This window comes from Diachasma alloeum, unplaced genomic scaffold, assembly GCF_001412515.2.
Source record: "Diachasma alloeum isolate Michigan unplaced genomic scaffold, Dall2.0 Dall_scaffold_00379, whole genome shotgun sequence".
Taxonomy (NCBI): domain Eukaryota; kingdom Metazoa; phylum Arthropoda; class Insecta; order Hymenoptera; family Braconidae; genus Diachasma; species Diachasma alloeum.
Genome location: NW_021680518.1, coordinates 29,784 through 52,895, shown reverse-complemented (window position 1 = coordinate 52,895; position 23,112 = coordinate 29,784). Strand labels below are relative to the sequence as shown.

The window sequence follows — 23,112 nt, the reverse complement described above, 5'->3', positions numbered from 1 at the left end:
CCCGCCGCCGTAAAACCACAGGCTTTGCGCGTGCAAAAGGCACAGCTGTCATGGATACATTTTCCCGCCAACTGGCAATGGCGGTGTGCCGCCTAGTGGGGAGTGTTTGAGCGGCGTTAAACCCCGCCATACTCCTCGTCTGACAAGAGGGGGTATATCCGAGAGAGGCAAGAGGAGATCTCCCGGCGTCCCAAGGCGGCCTGTCAAGCCGGCGTCGGCGTGCTCGACTCAGTCGCATTCTGGCATTCGAGTAGTTTTCACTCAGCGTCAGCCGGGCAAATTTTCCCATTTTCCACACTCATCGGCGTCCCCCGGACGAAATTAACATCTCCATAAATCGCTGAACCGAGGAGACTCCGATAAAATTCACGCAGTTGAATAAAGAGAAGAAAAAAGGCGCGACAACGTCAAATGGAGGCAAGCGGGCACGACGCCGACGTCCCGCGTACGAATCGCAACGTGCTCAAATCAGTGTCACTATTCTCCCACTAACAACGATCTCACCAGCATCATTGACATGTGCTTCAACCTCCGTTAATTAGTCAGTCGATTTTTGTGGATATATCGAGGCTTTTTTTACCGAGTGACAAGTGCACGTGAGTCTCGGGCGGGTGAATAGTCAATTAATCGAGACGAAAACTAATTGATCTAGTTGATCGTTCGCGAGTGACAGTGAAGTGGAAAAGACAAAATGCTTCCGCCAGCGGCGTTGCACATGGATCAGAGGATAAACGGTGATAGGACAGGTATGCAGCAACATCATTCACATCATCATCATCATTCCCATCACTTGGATCATCGTCGTGAACAGAATGGGGGCAGGGACTCGAGATTTCACAGGCCGGCAGTACTGTCGCCAGGTAAGATCGAACGAGTCCCAGCTGTCACCCTTCCGCGATACAATAATACTCGATTTTTGGGGGAATTGTTTGATCTCAGTGACAAGTCGGTTTATGGCACTCGATCGTCGTGGATTATTCCCCTCGGGAATTTATGCTTCCGCTCGGTTCGTGTCATTTTTTTTTATTCTCGTTGTGTCTTCAGGATGTTTTTTTGCTGCGATTTTTTTTTGTTTTCGGGAATGTTTTAGGCCCTCTTCTATTTGAGTTTCGTCGCTCTTATTTTATAGTACATGCGGCGGACTAACGCGCAGCGAGGCGGGCGCAGCTGTCACGGGGCATCTCTGTCTCGTGTTTTTCTGCTTCGCTCGGGGCTTTTTTTCGTCTCGCCGCATGCGAAAACGTCGTAATACCTTTGCATCATTGGGTTACATGATTCAAAACGGTTTTTGCGGGGGTTTTGGTGACTGCGGGAGATTGGGTGCAAAGTTCAGGGGGAATTGGTGGGGAAAAAAAGCGCGAGGAATTCGCGACACGAGGCAAAGTCCGGGCTTTCGATGGTTCTAGGAGTGATTGTGGGTTAGGCTGGCTTGGACGAGCCGTTCAGGTGGATAAGGGGGACAGGGTAAAGTCGAAGGTTTCGGGGGTATAGAGAGGCAAATGGAGATTGAGAGTTGGTTGGGGATTTGTTTGGTTTTGAGGAGGTGAGGAATTTCTTTGGTTTTTGTTTTTAGGAGATTTTGTAGGGATTTATTTGGAGTCTATTCTTGGTTGGAATTTTTGTAAGAAGTTATTTTTGGTGCTTTTGATGTTGTGGTTGAAAATTTGAATTTCTCAAGTTTTGGGGAAAATGCTTTCACCTGTTTTGGAAATATCTCTCATTTCATTTTTGAAGAATTTTTTTCATCTCGATTGCCTCCAGAAAAAGGTCTGACATTTGCTTCTCATGATTTTTTTAATGAATATCTGAGAATTTTTGATGATGAATTTTTATTTGAGATTTTTTGCTGATCTCAATCGTATCTGATGAAAACTGGGGATGCATTATTTCCCGTATTAAAATTTTTAAAATGAAACTCGATCTTCAACATTCAAAACGCCAAGTTTGACGAAAATCTCCACAAAAATCTTGTCATCTCCTCTGGATTGAAAGACGTCTAATCAAAACAAATCCTCAAATGTCAGGTCTGACAGAATGCTCCCACGTTTTTTCTAAATCACTCCGAATCTATCGCAGGCAGCAAAAAAATTATGATGACCTTTTTTGTAGCCCGGAATCTCCTCCAGAAAAACGTTCCTTATCAATATTCCCCTATATCCACTAGATCCGAAGTTATCCGACGAAAACCTGTGACGCATTAATTTTCCTCAGTTTCCTTCTCACGGAGACTCCTGAAAATTGAGATTTTTGGAGTGGGGAGGGGCTAGGGTGCCAGGTGCACTGGATTTCTTTCATAACAGCAACCAACAACTTCCGTTTTTTGCACTCTGACGGCAACAAAGGCCGCACAACCACGATACTCCCATATATTTTATATTTTATATATATTTTTCCGATTGTTGCTCGACCTATGATCCCACGAAATGGTGGATCGGATGGTGGGTGTCCTCGGTTATGAATAATTAATCTACCACGAGGTCGCATTAGATTCAGCGTGCACGAGGCGCCTAAAACTCCTCACCACGAGGTCCCAGGGGTTTTCGAAAATACGTGATACCTAAATAGAAAGTTGGGAATTCAATCGGCTATTTCTATTTATTTATCTGGGTTTTTTCTTTTTGTGAGAATTATTCATGCTTCCTGCTAGCGACAGGAAGGTGGAGAGAACTGGTTCAATTGCTGATGGATTTTTAGCGGTTGTTTTGATGGATTGACACGAGGCGAACGGTTTAACTTAACGGTTCATTACCATTTTTTAATCAATCTTCCATTAATTTCCAATTCATTATTTTTTCGAGGTTTTCGCGAGCAATTTAGAACGAAATTTCGAGGGAAATTGTCCAACACTCGACGTCAAATGATTGAAACAATTTTTTTGTGCTAGAAAAAGATGAAATTTTGAGTGGAAAGTCAACTTCAAGCGTTTGTTTATCATTTCAGCAAGTGTTGAAACTTCAGATCATCAAGAATTATTTTTTTTATTGATTGATCAATTATCACTTTTTAGTATTTGCTCTTCACAATTATTTTTTGAGAAAGAAAAAAATTGGGTTTTTTTTTCGCGAAGAAATGACAATTTTTGAGGGCTCAGACAGGACTCTCAAACGTCTGAATGCGTAACCGCGTGGTGGAAAGCGCGTTGGGGCATCGGTGTTGGTTCCGTGCGGTGTGCCGTGTGAACCCCGTGCTGCGTCAGGAATCCAGACGTTCGCCACGTGGTGATGGCTGGGGCACCGCTGAAAATCTAAGGATTCGAACGCTGTCCCATGAGAAACATATTCCGCCACATTAGCGAAACACCAAATGGCGATTTTTTTTTTCGTCCTTTTTCATTGGGAGACGCTTTGTCGAGAAGCATTGTTCAGCTGTTGTTGGTGCGTTTTTTTGGGATTTTTTTTGACAGTTGTGGGGGATAAATTAAATGAAACGTCTGGGTGTGGAGTTGACATTTTGAGATGAAAAAAATTAATGTAACGAAATTCTCAAGACAATTTTGCCATTTCGAGTTCAGTGAGGGATTTTATCTACTCGTTAATTATTAGAAAATTGAGAAAATAATAGAATTTTCGCTTTTGGTGCGGTATTTGACGGCTGAGATTTATTTTTTAATAAATTTGATGTTTTGTAGGTTTTCATTTTTTAATAATTTTATTAATTGTGCAATAGTTTGAATTTTCATGAGTTGCAGTTTTTAAAAGATTTCTTTGGAATGAAATGATGAAACTTTGATACAGAACCTCTGGTAACAAATAGCGATAATTTTTCCATTTTTTGTTCGAAGAGTTTTATCGATAAGCATTGCTCAGCTGTTGTTGGTGGGTTTTTTTGGGATTTTTTTTTGACAGTTGTGGGGGATAAATTGAATGAAACGTCTGAGTGGGGAGTTGATGACGTTTTGAGATGAAAAAAAAATAATAAAACGAAATATACAAGACAATTATAATTCTTCAATGATTATTATTCTTTGGATTTTATTCGAGAATTTTATTTAGTTCTGATCTGTAATGCTAAAATTTATTTTTAAACAAATTTAAAGTTTTCTATTTTTTCATAAAAACATGATTTCAATTTTTTTCAACGTTTGTTATTCATTTTGAAATAATCTCAGCTGATATTACTTGATGTGACTTATTTCCAGAATTTTTCTGTCTGAAAAATAGTGAAATTTATCAAAATTGCCTTCATTTTCTAAAAAAAAAAATCATTTGCTACTAAAAAATGATTTTTTCAATTACGTCAAGACGTGATTTTCACGACAGATTAGATTTAGTTTTGAATTATCAAAACATACATAAAAATTAGTTTTTGAAATTTCATTCAAATTATTGTTCATAGAAAAAAAGTTGAATTTTTTAATGCGGTTTCGTCAACTTGGGGAATATAAACATTGGAGTGGGGACAATACGAGTCGATAAAAAAGTTTCTGGTGACAGTGAATTTTATGAACGCATGGTTGGCCATGCTGCGGTCGAACAACATGGTAGCACCCGTAGACTTTATTACCGCATCTCACACGTGACGCGAGGTTTTCTTCGACTCGATATCGCCTGCGGCGAAGTACCCATTCCCTTCTAGCTAACTGCGCAGAAAAAATGTCCATCATTTATTCTTATATTTACAACTAATCAGAGACTATGCAATTGTCGATGTGAAGTCTATGGGCCTCAGATTAAATTACGTGTATTTATTTCACGTGGGTATGACAAGTCAAAACGTCATTGTATTCAGTAGTTGTGATCATCGAGAGAACAACTAACGTGGGAATCATCCGAAATGCCGTCGTTATTAATTTTTACGATGATCGAGTTGAGAGAAACATCCAGTTGTGCTTTCAACAATACTTTTCGTTAATTATAGACATGAAGTTCAGATGAAATGAATAAAAAACAGAATACATTCACAATTTTTTCAATTTCGACTTTTGTTGTAACATAAACGTAATAATAATATAAAGGAAAAAAAGGGGTCATTGTTTAAATTTCTGAGATTATATGCGTTTTTTGTTTGATTTTGTTTGCGTTTTTTTTGTTTGTTTTATTTTGTTTTAATTAATGATGAAGTACTGAAAAAATACTAATTAAAAAGACTAGTTTCTGAGCTGTTGACACAATATAATGACGTATTCTTCAATTTTCTGATTTCATATTTTCCTTCAATAATTCTCTACAAAAATTATTCTATTTCTATTTGCTATTAATGTCCTTTTTAATCAGAGAAATAAATTAGGGAATTAATTCCCCAGGTAGTTTCACAAAAAAATAGGAAAAATATCTTCAATTTCGAATTCTATGATTTCATATATCGAATTTCAATTTTTATCTTAATCAAAAATGAAGTACTCACCGAATGTTCTGAAAACGCTAAAACTACTATTTAAAAATACTAGTTTTTGAGATGTTCACAAAATAATCAGTTCCTCTTCAACTTTCCAACTGATCTTATTTCTTCAACAATTCCCAACAAAATAACACTCCTACCTACAATAATATATTTCTTAAACAATATATTTTTAGAGATCAATTCCCGAAATATCTTCACATGACGGCAATAAATATTTTCATCTCATTTCAATTTCTAATTTTATTGATTTTATAAATAGAATTCATTAAAAAATCCATTGCGAAGAATTATTCTTGTTTCGCGATAAGTGTTCGCACTTATAAATTGATTTCCAATGTTCAGTGAATGGCAATTTGCTTTTTTCTGCCTTTTTCCTCCATCAATTTTTTCCCCCGTTTTTTCATTAGCCATTAAATACTCATTCCCCTTGTGTTGTAACAATTTTTCGTCTCATATATCCTTTCCCACTCCCAACCCCCTGCACCGCACTCGCCGAAAGACAATAGAAAATTTTAAATACAGTTAACTTTTGAAGAAGTCAATAACTAATAATACTCATCCATTTTAAATTATTAAATTAATCAGCAATTTAATATCCAAATTCCGAATTATTTTATCAATCAATAATTGGCTTCGAAAGATTGACGCTAATTGAAATTTGGCTAATTGAAAATCCCTTTCAAGAAATTTATAAATATTTGTTCAATAGTCAATTTACAAACCCATATTTCAATTATTTAATTCATAGTCAATTGAAAATTTAAATTATCAACTATTTTATAAATTTCAAATTTCAACCCCAATATTACTAAAACTAATGACAGATGCCGAATGCCCGCTTGCGAAACTCTCGTTCGATAATTAAGACCGTGAGATTTAGAGTGTCACAAATTTTGCCGCCCCCCCCCCTCCCCCCAGCCGGAAATCGAACCCGGGTCTGTTGTAACAATTAAATAAGATTATGAGTATTCCGAGGATTTGTAATAGTGTCTTCATTCACACTCGACGTAATAATGCCATCGATGTTGCATTCAATGCAAAATACCAGCGAGATATGCGTGCGCAAACAGATGTCAAAGAGGTTAGTGTCAGTTATAGAGTGCAGAGTGTCATTGCAAATGCCTTTTTTTCTCTCTCCCTCTCTCCATTGCCCCTTCCACATCTCGTCTTACCAGCGAACTAGTCCTGATTTTTATAATTAACGTGTTTATATAGGACACATGTAAATTGTGCACTTGACTAGTGTTTCATTAGCAATGTATATAAATATTGAAAAATTGCTGGAAGATTTAGTGAGAAATGTCAAGGGGATTTTCACGTGGAAAAGTGAATTACGGAAAAAATTGTGTCATAACATTTTTCGATGAGTGAACTCATTTTGAAGATTTTGGAAAAATAATCTACTTATAGAGTTCGGATTAATCAAGGAAAAACCCGGGCAAAAATGAGGCATCCCGAAAATTGACATTTATTACAATTACGAAAACTTTTTTTGGTTTTTAATGGAGTTTCAAATGGTTTTGAGGGTCAAACGACCCTCGAAACGATTAAGGACATTTGGAGTTGAAGGTCAAATGGTCGTGAGGGTTAAACAACCCTTTAAAAAGTTTACGGTTGAGGGTTAGATAGTCTGAAGGGTCCAACGGTTTAGTGCAATGATCGGAAAGATTCATTTCACCCTCAAACCTGCACGTCTTCAAGGGTCGTCTACCCCTTGACACAATTTGACATTAATGACATTTGGAGATGAAGGTCAAATGGTCGTGAGGGTTAAACACCCCTTCAGAAAGTCTACGGTTAAGGGTCAGATGGTCTGAAGGGTCCAACGGTTTAGTGCAATGATCGGGAAGGTTCATTTCACCCTCAAACCTGCACGTCTTCAAGGGTCGTCTACCCCTTGACACAATTTGACATTAATGACATTTGGAGTTGAAGGTCAAATGGTCGTGAGGGTTAAACACCCCTTCAGAAAGTCTACGGTTAAGGGTCAGATGGTCTGAAGGGTCCAACGGTTTAGTGGAATGATCGGAAAGTTTCATTTCACGGTCAAACCTGCGGTCGTCTACCCCTTGACACAATTTGACATTAATGACATTTGGAGTTGAAGGTCAAATGGTCGTGAGGGTTAAACAACCCTTCAGAAAGTCTACGGTTAAGGGTCAGATGGTCTGAAGGGTCCAACGGTTTAGTGCAATGATCGGAAAGGTTCATTTCACGGTCAAACCTGCGGTCGTCTACCCCTTGACACAATTTGACATTAATGACATTTGGAGTTGAAGATCAAATGGTCGTGAGGGTTAAACAACCCTTCAGAAAGTCTACGGTTAAGGGTCAGATGGTCTGAAGGGTCCAACGGTTTAGTGCAATGATCGGAAAGGTTCATTTCACGGTCAAACCTGCGGTCGTCTACCCCTTGACACAATTTGACATTAATGACATTTGGAGTTGAAGATCAAATGGTCGTGAGGGTTAAACACCCCTTCAGAAAGTCTACGGTTAAGGGTCAGATGGTCTGAAGGGTCCAACGGTTTAGTGGAATGATCGGAAAGGTTCATTTCACGGTCAAACCTGCGGTTGTCTACCCCTTGACACAATTTGACATTAATGACATTTGGAGTTGAAGATCAAATGGTCGTGAGGGTTAAACACCCCTTCAGAAAGTCTACGGTTAAGGGTCAGATGGTCTGAAGGGTCCAACGGTTTAGTGGAATGATCGGAAAGGTTCATTTCACGGTCAAACCTGCACGTCTTCAAGGGTCGTCTACCCCTTGACACAATTTGACATTAATGACATTTGGCGTTGAAGATCAAATGGTCGTGAGGGTTAAACACCCCTTCAGAAAGTCTACGGTTAAGGGTCAGATGGTCTGAAGGGTCCAACGGTTTAGTGCAATGATCGGAAAGGTTCATTTCACGGTCAAACCTGTACGTCTTCAAGGGTCGTCTACCCCTTGACACAATTTGACATTAATGACATTTGGAGTTGAAGGTCAAATGGTCGTGAGGGTTAAACAACCCTTCAGAAAGTTTACGGTCAAGGGTCAGATGGTCTGAAGGGTCCAACGGTTTAGTGCAATGATCGGAAAGACTTCCCGTTTTCCCCTTCAGACAATTAGACCCTCAACTGCGGGTGAGGGTCAAATGGTCTCAAGGGTCCCATGGGTTAAAGCGGAATCATCAGAAAGGGTCAGTTCACCCTTGACCCTACGCTGACGGCTTCAAAGGTCGTTTGACCCTTACGACCATTTGACCCTCAGCTTCGAACGTCATAAAGGGTCGTTTGACGCTCAAAACCATTGACCCTCAACTAAAAAAATTTCTTGAATTGTGATAAGTACTCGCTTTTCCCGGTGCCTCATTCTGCCCCGGTCTTCTTCATTACTGATTTCTACTTGTCTAATTACCTAATTACTTTAATAATCTCAGGAGACATTCATTGCAGAGAATTTAAGTTTCTAAAAAAAAGTTCAATAACATTTCATGTCAATCCATTAGCGTGAAAGACATTCACAAAATTATCTCTATAAAAATTTTTTATTCATCTTTCGAATCAATTTGCAATGCCATAAATGTTTGATCGATAAAATTCGTGAGATTGTGGCATTTACTCACACATTTTATCATTTTACGAGTGCAGTTGAACCAATCGAGAAGGTATAGGGCGCGATATTAAGTGTGTATGCGCACTAGTCACCGCGATTATCAAGTCAACTGAGTTCAATTACTTTCTCAGTGTTCCAGACGTGGAGCATGCGAGGTTTGCGTCCCAACGGTTGCTTCGACTCATTGAAGGCGAACATTGATCCACTAAAAGTCGAAATTGAACGGCGAAACAGAAAAAAATTCGGAATTTAAATAAAACCTTCTATTCAACGAAAACAGTTGAAACGTGGCTAAAACATCTTCATTAATTACGCATTTATCTTATTAACGATTCACTTTAAGAGAAAATGTTAGAAGACATTTTTTGAAGCTGATGAAATTTCGCGAAAAAAATCTTTTTTGAGATTTCCTCCTAAAATCACTCATTCTCCAGAAAATCTGCTTATCAACGAAGTGAGAATTTTCTTCTTGAGAGGATCTGATCTACAATTGTTTCATTGACGTCTTTTTTCCTGATTGGAATTTTTTTATGCTCAATGACAGAAAGATTAACCGCAAAGGTAATCTAAACGAGTTTTTTACGGATTGGAAAAGAAAAATGTGATTTTCATTTCATAAAAGATTTCATAATTGCCATTCAATGATAAAATTAATGAGTTTCCTTTGAGAAACCAATAAAAATTTACTAGACACCGGTCTCGTGGTTATTAGTCGGCATTGAGAAATAGAATTAGTTGGGATTCAAGCCAAAAAATCCCCTTCATACTATATCCCTAACTAGTTTACTTGGTCAGGAATTGGCAATGATTTCAATAACAATTTATTTATTTTTCCTATTCATTCATACCTTTGGGAGGATTACAATAGAAAAAAAATAACAATTCCCCATTAATTTATGATAATTTTGTTCCACTTAGAATCGCTCTGGATTATTATGCCAGAGTGATAAGAGACATGATAATTTCGCTGAAATATAATCGTCAGAAAGTTATTTAGCTGAGACTTGAATTACGGAGTTGACGTTTGACACGCGGAGGGAACTATACGATAATTCTGGAGGCTCGATATCGCTCTGTCATTCTTAAACGTCACTTTCTGATGGCTAGAGGGGTGGGGGTACATACATCAAGAGCGCTTTCTAGCACCGAAGAATTTTTCTCCTGAATAAAGGATATTGTGGTTATTCACACACTTTTTTTCATTAAAATTCATTCTAGCATTTATAATTGAACGTCAAAGGTGAAAAAACAAATTGTGTCGCAAAATTTTCTTAAATTTCAGTGGGAATTTTCCTCATCCAAATGTCAGCCAATAGAATTGCACTATTCGACTGTTATTTCATGTAGTCAACACGGTATTCAGCTGATAATTTTTGATAATTCAACTGGTAATTTTTCATGTTGACTATATTTGTGGAAAACAAAAGATTCCGTGGTCGAGTGAACCCCTGGTTGGAACCGTCAGATGGATTTTGTCTCACAGTGCAATTCTTTTGGCCGACATTTGGATGGGAAAATTCCCTCCCGAATACTACTCGAGCTTCAAAATTAATCGAGTAATTCCCTCAAGGTTCCCTGCACACAAACGAAGTTGTCAAGTTGTTCAGGAAAAATCACTCGTAATTTTTTAACCTGAAAAACTTGACTCCTTCGTTTGTTTGCAACGAACCTATCGGGAATTGCTCGATAATTTTGAAGCTCTCGTGGTATTACTTGTGGAAACACAGTTTGTTGGAAAATTTAGGTGTTCATGTCAGAAAATTTCACATGAAATTTTTTTAACAAATTGAATATCCATTATTATTATTATTATTGTCAATTTTTTCGCACGCAATTTAATTGACGCAGTTCATTTTCAATTCAATGAAACAGTAGCAAATTCCTTTGAATGACTAGAATATATCTCGAGCCATTGCTCGACAGTGCGCCATTTTCCAAGGGGCAACAGTATCATGTAGTCCAATGCACTGTTGACTAAGAAAAACAGTTTTCTGAGTGGGTGGAGAGACATTTCTCCACGAAGACGGCACATGTTCGCGAACAGAAATTACAGTGATTGGGAGGAAATGGACATTTATATGCGCTTTGTTGTTGCATTCCGATGCACTTTCGATTTTACGAGTTTTTGGGTTTTTATACCACCGAACATTCGTACTTCGTTACTTTTGATCTTTTGATAGTTAAGAAATTTACAAAATGCAAAAAACAGTGGACGGCGAGACTAAAAAAAAATAATTTTCCAATTTCTCCGGAAAGTTTTAAAATCGATGTAGTTTTTCTAATAATGGAAGGATACCGATAAATTCGATTTCTATGCTTGTCTTTTGATAGAATGAATAGAATAAATCACAGACATTGACAAGTGGAGACTAAAAATTTGATCGGATTATTATTATGTAATAATAATTAATTCAGTAGCGAAGTGGTTAAACGGTTTAAGTTGATTTCGGCTGTTGGTCAGTTTTCAATGAATATCTCGAAATCTAAGAGAGATAGTAAAATTTTTCTCATAACTTTTTTAGTCGCACTCAATTCGCTCTACAATAAAGGTTATTATGAAAATTTCGGTATCTCCCGTAAATTCAGAAATATTTCTAGAAATCTAAACTAAAGGCTAAATTGACTTAAACCGTTTGACCACTTCGCTACTGAATCGCGTTAATTAATTTTTAATGTATTAATTGTTGCAAATTTCGAACTTTTCATGAATTTCCCTGCAAGTAAGATTTCTGATGGCTTTTTCAAATTCATTCAAATATGTATAAATAAAATTTTTCTATTAACATTTTATCGAAGGGCTGACGAGAGCGATAGAAACGTAAAAAAGATAATCGTTTGTATAGAAGAAAGGGATGATAAGAATAATGATGATAATAGCATTCAGCTGAGTTGAAAATCTGATAAAATTAGTTAAAAGCAAATATTATTCAACTTAATAACAAGAAATAACCAATTAATTATACCTGATAGAAGGCAATTTATTAGCAAAAATAACTATACTGTATGCAATACAAGAATCAATTTTCTATCTGCTTTTCTTGTGGCCGAGATTGAGAAAAAATTCCCAGTGATGCAGCACACTCAGATATTTCTTCCATGAATTTTTTAATTTTTTATTCATCATTTTGACATTTCACAAACACCCCAAATGCACATAGCAATGCAACAGTCCAGCTACTAAAAATCAATCAAATCTCTCCATAATACGAGATAAAATATAATCATGAATAATTGAGTCAAGACTCAATGTTTAATCTTCCCACCGACAATACTTGACAGTTTAACGATAAATTCAGGTCACTAGAAACGCGAGACTGGCAGATATGACGAATAGTGTTTGGTATTTGCCACTGTACCTCGTGTTAAAACCTGAGAGACCCAGACTCTAGCTTAGAGCCTAAATTTATACAGAGGGTTACTGGACCTTACGTAATGCTCATCAGGCGCTGTTCCAACGGCTTTCCTTCGATTTTCCTCTCGAAAGAAAGAAAAACGTCAAAAATTAAATCTCGAAGACTCATTTCTTTTCCCTTCAATTCCTAAAAAAATGAGAGAAAAAAAATCGAAAAGATGTTCGGATTTGAGCGGCTCTCGAGGCACTCGAAATAGTTGTGGATAATGAATGGCCATCCCGATGGGTTTTCTAAACCCCCTGTAGTATACGGTTATAATCTTCTTCCTCTGTATTTGGATCATTCACGAGAATTTTACCGCGTGGGGTATTGAATGTCATTCCGCCTGTTGGTGATGACGTACGTGTCCTCTTCGCGCTCTCGGAACCTAGACTCACGGTTCCATATAAACACGCGAACTAAATACGGAACAACGAGTGCCAGCACATAACTGAGTTGGTTTTATTTTTGGAATAAAACTGAACTTCTGAATGCCTGTGATCTATGAACGACATTAGACTGTCTAATTCGTGGGCACTTGACATTATTGGTGGAAAGCGGATTCAATTTACATTTTTTCTCATCCAACTGATATCTCCCCGAAAGTGTGAATACCTTATGACAGAGGGGACTCACAACCTTGAAAATGATTGAAAGGATGACAAGTTATTTCGTTGCAAGAAAATACTGCACTGTTAGAAAATTACTCTTGAAACTTCATGACTGGGGAGTTGGAGGCCGAGGGCTGCCAACCGCACGAGCTGAAAAATCCCCGTCGCACATGTGTCGAACTGTATTTTCTATCCGTGATGTTACGTTCAACGGGTGGCCGAACTGTGCCTTTTTTCGTTTACAAGTAAACGACAAGACTTTTCATTATAATGAAAGAATGAAATTATTTCGACCGGTATATTCATATTCTGTAATATCCCCTGGGCTATTTACTCGGTCAAACCTTAGATGTTTTGAGGTATAAACTTTAGAGGGAAAGCAGGATGCTATATGTCATCATTCGACTTTCCGAACCTCTAAATGAGAAAAATAATTCAATAATCATCAATGCACACTTAGAAAAAAATTATTTTCGTGAGAAGATCCGGTAAACCGCGATTCTAACCTCGCTTCGCTCGGTTTGATCACGGTTTACGGGCCTTCTGACGAAAAATTGCATTCATCACACGGTCCAAAAGTATTTTCTGACAAATGTGGCTTTGTAGGCCGAGCCGAAGGCACATTCGTCAGAAAATACTTTGTGGACCTTGTGATGAAAATAACTATTTCCTCATTTAGAGGTTCGGAAAGTCGAAAGATGACAGATAGCATCTAGCTTGTTATTTAAAATTTATATCTTAAAACGTCTAAGGTTTGATCGAGTAAATAGCCCAGGGGGTAATATAGAAAAGATTTTTCGTTCACGAAGTGAAGGTAGCAGCAGTGATGATATAGTACATTATGTCATCGAGCGACAAGCGATAAAAATATTATCTGAGGAATGTGACTTGAATCACACGAGTCAGATAATACTTTCATCGCCGTGTCACATCGTATTTTATATCACCGGGTCCAAAAATCGGTTTATCGGGCCTATTGTCATAATAGTATATTATGTCATTAGGCGATAAAAGTATTATCTGGCGAATGTGGCATTATAATCCGAGCCGAAGGCGAGGATTATAATCACATTCGCTAAATAATGCTTTTATCGCCGTGTGACATACGATATTTTATGTCGTTGGGCCCGAAAACCGCGATCTCGCTTCGCTCGGTTAGAATTGCCGTTTTTTCGGGCCTAATAACATAAAATAATAAATCCTCCGAATGGATTTGAACCTGAAAACTTCGATTCCGCAGGAAAAAGCAAAAGGATAAATCCTTTTACGTATAATCTGAAACTTGTGCAACAAATTTGGTTTAAACGATTGTTGAATCTATTCTAGCAATCATTATTAATAATCATCTATTTCAGAGTGTCTGAAGTCTTATTTGGTTCAAAAATTTTACATAAATTGTCTCGTAAAATTGTTTCCCAAACGTTTTTCTTTCGAGATTATTTGCAAAATAATCTGAATATTTGTTTTCGACAAAATGATAATCATTTTTATTGCTGCATTATTTGACAATAGCCAATCCTAGACGTTCAAATGGTGTGGATAGGACTATTTGATAACTCCACGTGATCTTTAAGGAAAATAGAAAGAAATTTTCAAGAAAATGTCATGCAGTGACGTCAGATGTTGCTAGCTGACATTGTTGCTATCGTCCACTTGGTGGAAACAAAACGTCATGCCTGACTTGTGCATGTCCACAGTTATTACATTTTTCCTCCTACAGCGTCAGGGATTTTAAGGATGTTTAGCCAGTGTCGGTAAATTGTCGGTAAATATGTTTATTTTTATAGTCAAGGAGAATTTGTAATTTTTTGGCTGACAGCCGAACATATAAAACTAACTTTTCTAACGTTAAAAGAAATTAATTGCAATAGTCTCGGCAAAAATAAATGAACTAATTGTTCCTTATACACGGGCTCTTATGAAATTTATGTTCAAATTGATAATTCACCTGCTAGAAGACTCTGAAAACAGAAATAAAAATAGAAGGTAATGTGTAAAATCATACAAAATCCAATGGCCAGAGAAAAATCTGGGGTATCCGTGCAAAAGAGGAAATATTTGAATGATTCTATCCCATATAAGCGCATGTTAGTGCATGCATTCGGTGCATTTTGTCTATTTCATTCCTAAATAATGAACATGGGTTAGCAAAAATCAATTTTTTTAAAGTACTTGCGATTTTGGATAAGCATCTTTAATACTTGGATATCTACTGTATCATTCAAAATCGATTCAAGTGCAGCAGTGGAGTGGAATAATGAGATAAGTCAACGTCAGTTCATGATCAGTTTCTTGATAATATCTCGTCATTTAACGGAGTTATCAAAATTCCCATAATACGACGGGAATTGTTCCAATATTTGTTCTTATCTCTCTATTTGACGTCCATGAAGGTTAAAGGCTTGAATATCAGACACCCATAAGGGTCGTGTGGGTCAGGCCCCTGATAAAAGTTAGGAAACTCATGTGGGTCATAAGGGTCAAACTTTCAAGGCCAGACGAGGGCCATATGTAGGCCATCTGAGAGTCGTCAAGACGAATATTTAGAATGGTAAGAAAACTGGAATTAACGATGAGAAGAATTAATTTTTCAATAAGGAATAGGGAGTACTAATGAAAGATTAATTGTTCCAATATTTTATTCATTAGTCGCCTTTAAGTAATTGTTGAAGTGCTGCGCGCTTTCTGTTTATCAACTTAACCTCAAACCAATGAACAAATTCTTATAAATAAATATGAAGCACAATATCATTCAAAAGTCTCGAAACCGTCCCAAATAGTTATCAAAATCATCAATAGAACCCGGAAACATCAGGTCACACTCATTCGGTTGATCAGGAGTCACTGATTAGTCGATTCAGTTCATGAGGTTATGTGTAATAGTGTTACCAAAATTTATTTTCCCTTTGAAAAAAATGGTTTTCCTTTGTTTTCATTGATAAATTAACAAATTGACAGTGAAACCATGAAAACTCGTTACCTGTCCGAGTGGAAATTAAAATCAGGATAGAATAAGAGACTGACCAGTAAAAACGGACTGTGATCAGTTTTGGATCAGAAATGTAACGCTTGTTTGGATCCATGCCTGGTTAAAATTCTAGGATCCGATCTTTCTGAACAGTACCAGATCCGATACGGATCTAGTCGAGATTTGACTGATCAGAATAGGATCACAATTCACTTCGCCGCATTGCATCCAGATATTCCATTCAGAATCTCATCGGATCCTGATCCGAAAGTATAATCAATAAATTGTGTTCAGTATTGGACCTAAAACTGATCTAGATCCAAGCTAACTGAGTGAAATTTCTACTCGGGTGAAACTAAGTTCATGCGAGAACAGAAGTTTTGGTTGGACTATACGTGATGAAGGCGCGCAGCGCGTCTTCTGTTCATCAACTTAACCTCAAATTGTTATAAATAGATATGAAACCAAACATGAAAAACATCTCCAAAGTTTCCCAAATAATTCATTAAAATTGTCAACATGACCCGGAAAAATAACAATTCCGCCCGTTACACCGAAAGTTCTCATCCAATTTTCACGGAAATGAATTTACGAGGGGCTCGACTGGGTCGAAAAATAGCCGTAGAGTCTCACTAGCATTAGCCCCGGAGTGTAATGACACTTGGGATGTGTGCCAGAAAATTTTCGGACTTTTCGCTTGGCAAACTGAACGCCAGTGGAGGTCTATGGACACAGGAGAATCTAATCAACTTGATTCTATTCACTTTTTTCTAGTTACGTTTTGTTTTGCTCGTGTCGTTGGCACGCCGTTATCGGACTTCAATAAACTCTACCCTCCATTGTTGAGTTTCAACTGGTGATGGTGTTCCGGGATCATTTTTACACAGCTGTGGTAACGCGATAAGATCTCCAGTTGATGGAACAAATTATCTAGTTAAATTCATAGAACAAATTAAAAATTTGGATGAAAATTGCGCTTTTGGACGAATTAGTGCGAATCATCAATTTGAAGAAATGTGAATAAATGTGGACGTCCGCATGAAAAGGGACCACTTTGGCACTATTGGAGTTATGTATATGCTGATAATCTTGATCTGATTCTGCAAATTTAGAGCCAAAAATGAACTTGATAGCGTAAAGAGTGACGATGCTGTAGACGATCGAAAAAATAATTTAACATGGGTTTAAATGGGAATTGGCAAGAGAAAAACGTGAATATCTCGGAAAATAGAATCGACAAAGTGGTCCCTTTTCATGCGGACGCCCACAAATCGTAAGACTTTGGGTTTGAACCCACGACCCTTAGGTTTTCAGTGTGAGCTTTTACACTGATAGAAAGGATTTGTTATTGTTAACGAATGGATTTGGTTGGAGACGACCCAGCAAACAGTATGTCGACAAATTGCCGATGTCCTGTTAAATTTTAGATGGCACTGGCAAAAATTGTTTTCTGAGGAGGGTCTACTCGATCTCACCAAATGTTCATTCGTTAATAGTTAATAAATGCACATTTGAGGAGCCTTTTATTTGACTCGATTTTCACTTTTCAAATGAATCATTCGTTAACTATTAACGAATATTCATTTGGTCATATTCAACTCTACTATTCGTTAATAGTTAACGTATCTCGTTTGGAATAAATGAATTAGTCTATCAGTGTACACACATAACTGTCCACTGGGTATTGAAAAAAAATTTTTTTCAGTAAAAATAATTCCTTCTAAATTAAATTTAATTCAACTACTCACCAATATGAATAAGATATATTCATTACCATCAGCTTTTCATCAAAATGTCCAACAGAATGGCCGAAAAATCGTGCAATTGGAGATCATTTACGTTCATCAATTGGATTTTCTGTCGAAAAATTGGGTATCTCTGCATGAAAAAAAATCGGTTACCAAAAAAGTGGTTTGTTTTCGCAGTCAATTTGTAATAATACGAAGCTCCAATATCAGTAGAGCACACGAGGCGAGTGATTTCAGACGTTGATGGCCTCGATCGCTGCGTAAAGTCGAGTCTCTCGAGGAAACGTCAGACTCAAATCCACGTGCGATTCCAAGGCCTCGAGAATTTCGGGAGATCACTGACACTTTTTATTTTTACGTAATGAAGAGTTATCACATGCGGTTAATGACATTTGCATCATCCGATGGTTTATCTTTCATTCCTTTAATCATATTTTGTTCATCAGAAGTTTTTCGAATTTATCAATAGGATGAACAATTGTGAATCTCAATCGAAGTATTATATCATCTGGATTATTTTTATCTTGATTTGAATCAGTTAAAACTATATTTTGACTTTTTTTCTCTCAGTTTTAGGGTTTTCGAGTCAATTAAACAATTACCAAAAATTAAATTTCTGGAATTTTAATAATACTTTTTAACAGTAGATCAAATAATAGATTATTATAAATATTTTATTCATTTATTTGATTATTCCTTCAATTCATCAAAGAAAACAATTGAAAATTGAAATTGTTAAATTTATTATCGACCGAAATTTCAAGATAAACGAAACTCAGGTCGATAAAATTGGGGATGAATCGAAATATAGTATTATCTAGATAATTTTTATCTGGAATTCTATCAGTCCAAAATAGTTTCACATTTTTTCCTCATCTTTCATTTTTTTAAAGTCAATTAAACAATTGGGAAAAATTAAATTTATAATTTATTGAGTTTTAATAATTTTTATGAAAAATAATAATGATTATCATTATTTTATTCATTTTGTCGATTGTTGCATCATTGTATTGGAGAAAATTAAAACTGTAAAATTTATTATTCATTAAAATTTCAAGAAAAACGAAATAGATTCGCAAGAGTGTGGATAAATCGAAATATTGTATAATGTAGATCATTTATATCTAGAATTCCATCAACCAGAAATATATTTTCACAGTTTTGCCTCAATTTTATTGTATTTAAGTAAATTATACAATTCAACAAAATTTAATTTATGATTTATAAAAATTAAACAGTACTCATTAAAAATAATAATGATTATTATCACTATCTCATTTATTTCTTCGATCGTTCCATCAATTCATCGCCGAAAAAAATTGAAAATAAAAATTTTTAATTCATCATTTACCAAAATTTCAATCGATCTCAGTTTCGTTTAATAACAGCGAAACTGAGATCGATATCAGGAGTCGGCGTTTAGCTATACAGGTCATAGGTCGAGAACTCCCGGTTCCGGTGTCGGGTCTCTTCACAGTCCGTGCGACTTCTTGACTTCATTTCAGTATAAAGGTATCGTTTAAAATCGATGCCCAGAGACGTTAAGCCGACATGTCTCGTCGCCGGAAGACTGTATTCAATTAATTTCTCCTTTGTTCCCTTTTTTCCGTTCTCCATCGGTGTATGCACACTAAGAGAAAAATCGACATAATATCACAAAAATCATTCCTTGAGCGAAAAACATCGCATACATATTTGATCAATTTATGGTAGGTTTCAGACAAGAAATCAGTACTCTTCGGGCTAAGGAGGAAGTTAGTGAATGAAAAGGCGATGTCTTTTTTCGAAATGAGATAATATTCCTTAAAAGACAAGAATAGTTTGACAGAAGGAAAAGAAGATATTGCTTCCCTTCCAACTCAAAAGCGATTGAGCGATTGAGCGTAAGCGACGGTTATATTTTTTTTAATATCTGGAGGTTTTCCTCTGCATAAACTCTCTATTTATTCGATATGAAAACCTCTGATTCATGATTCACTGAATCGAAGCTTTTATTATAATATTTTTAGTCATTTTCTCATCTTCTGATACGAAAAAACCGATTTCTTGTGGCAAGAAATTCTCACCTTATCATGAAATGTTCATGTTCAAGTGATGAACACTTCACCGAAATCTGACATTGTCTGACACATTATCCGGAATTCTTCTCCCAAAAAATTTATCCTCAAGAGATGAGATATTTGGCACAAGAAATTAGTTTTGTGATGTTATGAGGATATTTCTCTCAGTGCACTGTCTAATGTGGAATACGATGGCGAATTATTTGATTGGGCTAGTAGTAATTCAGGCTGAGTACGCAAGTCGTCATTTTTATGGTAGCGACTACCATGTCAGAGACGAGGTGAGATAGAAAGGTTTATTAAGCATCCGGTTAACACGTGCTGACACATCTGTTTCGGGTTATGTAACTGGTGTGGAATAATAGTTGTTGTTCTTTGATACACCATAAAGGGAGGCGTGCAGGTTTTTTTTCATGCAAATCGAATGAATGAAGGATATTTTGTAATTATTTGCTCAATTATTGATTTCAAATGGAAGCATTGTACTTGTCAAATCCAAAATTTCCCATTTTTTGGGACAGGATAACTAGTATTGGCCGCAGGAGGTCGAATATACTATTTTTAAACCAAATCCATGTCTTCTCAACTAGGCGACATTGCAACTAATAACGTTTAACCCTAGATTGGTCACCCTATGAAACCCCGTCATTCGCCGTCGTTTTTCTTTAATTACAATTCAGTAGCGAAGTGGTAAAACGATTTAAGTCGACTCATCTTCCAGTTGAATTTTTGACGAATATTTCCAAATCTAAGGGAGATAGTGAAATTTTCGTATTGACATTTGTTGTAGTTCTCAATCGGCTCTACACAAAAGATTATGATAAAAATTTCGCTATCTCCCTTAGATTCCGAGATATTCATTGAAAACTGGTTAATGGTCAAAATTGACTTGTACCGTTTTACCACTTCGCTACTGAATTGAATGAGTGAAATGCTAGAAAAGCGCGGCTACTTAAGGGGTAACGGAAGCGGTCGCAAAAGTTGTTTTTTTTTTAATTAAATTTTTCTCCGATTCTATTAAATATGAATGGCTGAAATTTTAACCAAGTATTGAGGAGAGGTTACGGAAAGGTTTAACGGATTCCATTGACTATTTATTGGCAGAAAAAAAATTTTCTGCAAATTTTTTTGACTATTTATTGGCAAAAAAATTTGCAGGAAAAAAATTCAGCCATTCATATTGGATAGAATCGAAGAAAAATTAAATGAAAAAAAAACAAACAATTTTCGCGACCGCTTCCGTTACCCCTTAAGGGTTATTGTATGCAATCATCATTTATAAAAAATCTAATTACACAATATGCCGAATAGATTGGCTTCAAAAAACGTTACACTTGATGTATTATATATTTTAAAAAATACAATACATTCCTGAAACTTTCCCTTCGGATAACTTGATATTAACTTCAGAAATCTAATACAACACTATTCACTACAATTGACATCAAGCCTCATGGAGTAGGATATATACTCGCGCGAAGCGCGTGGACTAATCTAGTTGTGAAAAAAAAATCTTTGGAAAAAAAAATTGCATATTTTTCCCCTCAAACATATCTCCAGATAAAAGAAAACTGAAATTTCACCAAATTTTTCTTTTGATATTTTCTCTTTATTCATCTGAAAGGGCGAATAATTATCCAAAAATGCATTGACATCCCTACGACGAGTAAACATTAGAAAATGGAAATGGGTGAAAGTAGAAAAATGCCCCCAAGCAGTCAAATAATTCAAATATACTATTGTAGAACAGTACAAAGATCGACATAGGGCTCGAAATTTTTTTGTTCTCAACGTCTATTTCAAACCAGAGGATGTGCGGATAAAATTTTGTCCGTTCCAGGTAAAACCTTTAAATATATTCAGGTCACCATTGAATCCACATATTTAACGGTGAAAACTTCTCGACTGCCATTGTCACGTGGTGGTGGAGCACCTGCGGTGTCTTTCGGGCTCTATGTCGTCAAAAAAAAACCTGTATTCCAGTGGTCATTAGGGTTCGGTCACACGTCCATGAAAATTTTTATTCATTGAATGAATTATTTTCACAAGATACTCTTAATTCCCTAAAAATACAAAATTACCATTCAAATTCACGGATTCTTATGCTAATGGGGCTTCGTGTTTTGGAAAAATTGTGTCGTGAAGAAAAAAATTGACAAGGTCATGACAGTCAATGGGCAATGAATTTATAAATAGGTGAGTAGTTGGGACAATCGTGAAGGCTCAACACTTGTCATCGTAAATATTGGTTGAATTATTTTATTCTTGACGTCGCAATGTGGGTAATGAGGCGTAACTGCTTCGGGATTTCATGGATGGTATGAATTTAATGGGTTTATTGTTGTTGCCTTTGAATGGAAGCCTCATTTTCGACCGTTTNTTCTCATGAATAAATAAACAGAGTATTGAGAGTTGAAAAGGATTCTTTTAGTCAAAATGGGAGGAATAATAATATCGGGAAGTTGTTGGTGCGACCCGTCCGACGGGTCAGACCCACATGAATACATCCGCTACCAACTCACCCGCAATGGGAGCGAGCGCAGCGAGCGACCAACAGCCCAATCCACTAGTTATTTTATAATTTTGATTGCAAATGGTCCAGAATGTTATGAAACGCGAAAAAATTATGTTTTGAACTAATTTCCTGCTGCAAGTTATCGATATTTTTACAAATCAAAGCACATTAATCTCCAGAAAGCGACGATAAAGATCAATGTGCTTTGGGTTAAAAAGGTATTGATAACTTTGAGGAAGAAATTGTTGAAAATGTCGAGGAAACGGTGGTTCTGTTACCCCTTAAGGAAACATGTCATCTGAATTGACAATTTCCTACAAAAGTTATCTTCAAAAATCAAATAAGAAGACGAAAATGATCACATCAAAACGTCCTGAATTAATTATGAAAAACTTGAACAAAAAGTTTAAAGAAAAACATGAAACAAAATTGTTTGTTTAGGTGTCCAACCATTGCTACCTCAAGAATTTTCATCCACTCATTCCGCGCGCTCGTAAAATGAAAAAAGACGGAGCTACGGCGGTCAGTTTCCTATTTAGATAGGAAAATAAAAATTGCCGTAAAAGAATAAAATTGAATAAATACATTACAAAGCTCCCCCGTCTCTGTATTTACCCGGTAACTGTAATTTACATAGTACAGCAAATGTACAAATTCAACCACACGCTCAGAAGGGAATTTCTTATGTACATTGTTCAGAGAGGGATAACATGGAGGAGTTCTCCCGACTCCTTGTGTACTTCTTTTCTACCTTATTGATCAGGGTATACTGTTGACCTAGTATCACATACGATTGGTATGTTCTCGATTCATATCTACTCGACTTCCGAATCAATCAATCGTATATTGTCCATCAGTTATGCATCAGTGTAGATC

General features: G+C 36.5%; 1 protein-coding gene across 2 annotated transcripts in view; it reads left to right on the top strand.

Annotated features, from left to right (window-relative positions):
• Positions 1 to 219: 219 nt before the first annotated feature.
• The window catches only part of LOC107041819 (homeobox protein TGIF2), a 37,112-nt gene continuing 14,219 nt past the window's right edge, over positions 220 to 23,112 (top strand). Inside the window, exon 1 of one of the 2 annotated variants that reach the window (XM_015262584.1) lies at positions 220 to 746. In XM_015262584.1, coding sequence (XP_015118070.1) covers positions 692 to 746 — 55 coding nt within the window. In that variant the 5' untranslated portion in view covers positions 220 to 691. Of the gene's footprint in view, positions 861 to 23,112 lie in introns of both variants that reach the window. The other variant, XM_015262583.1, reaches the window with a different exon arrangement.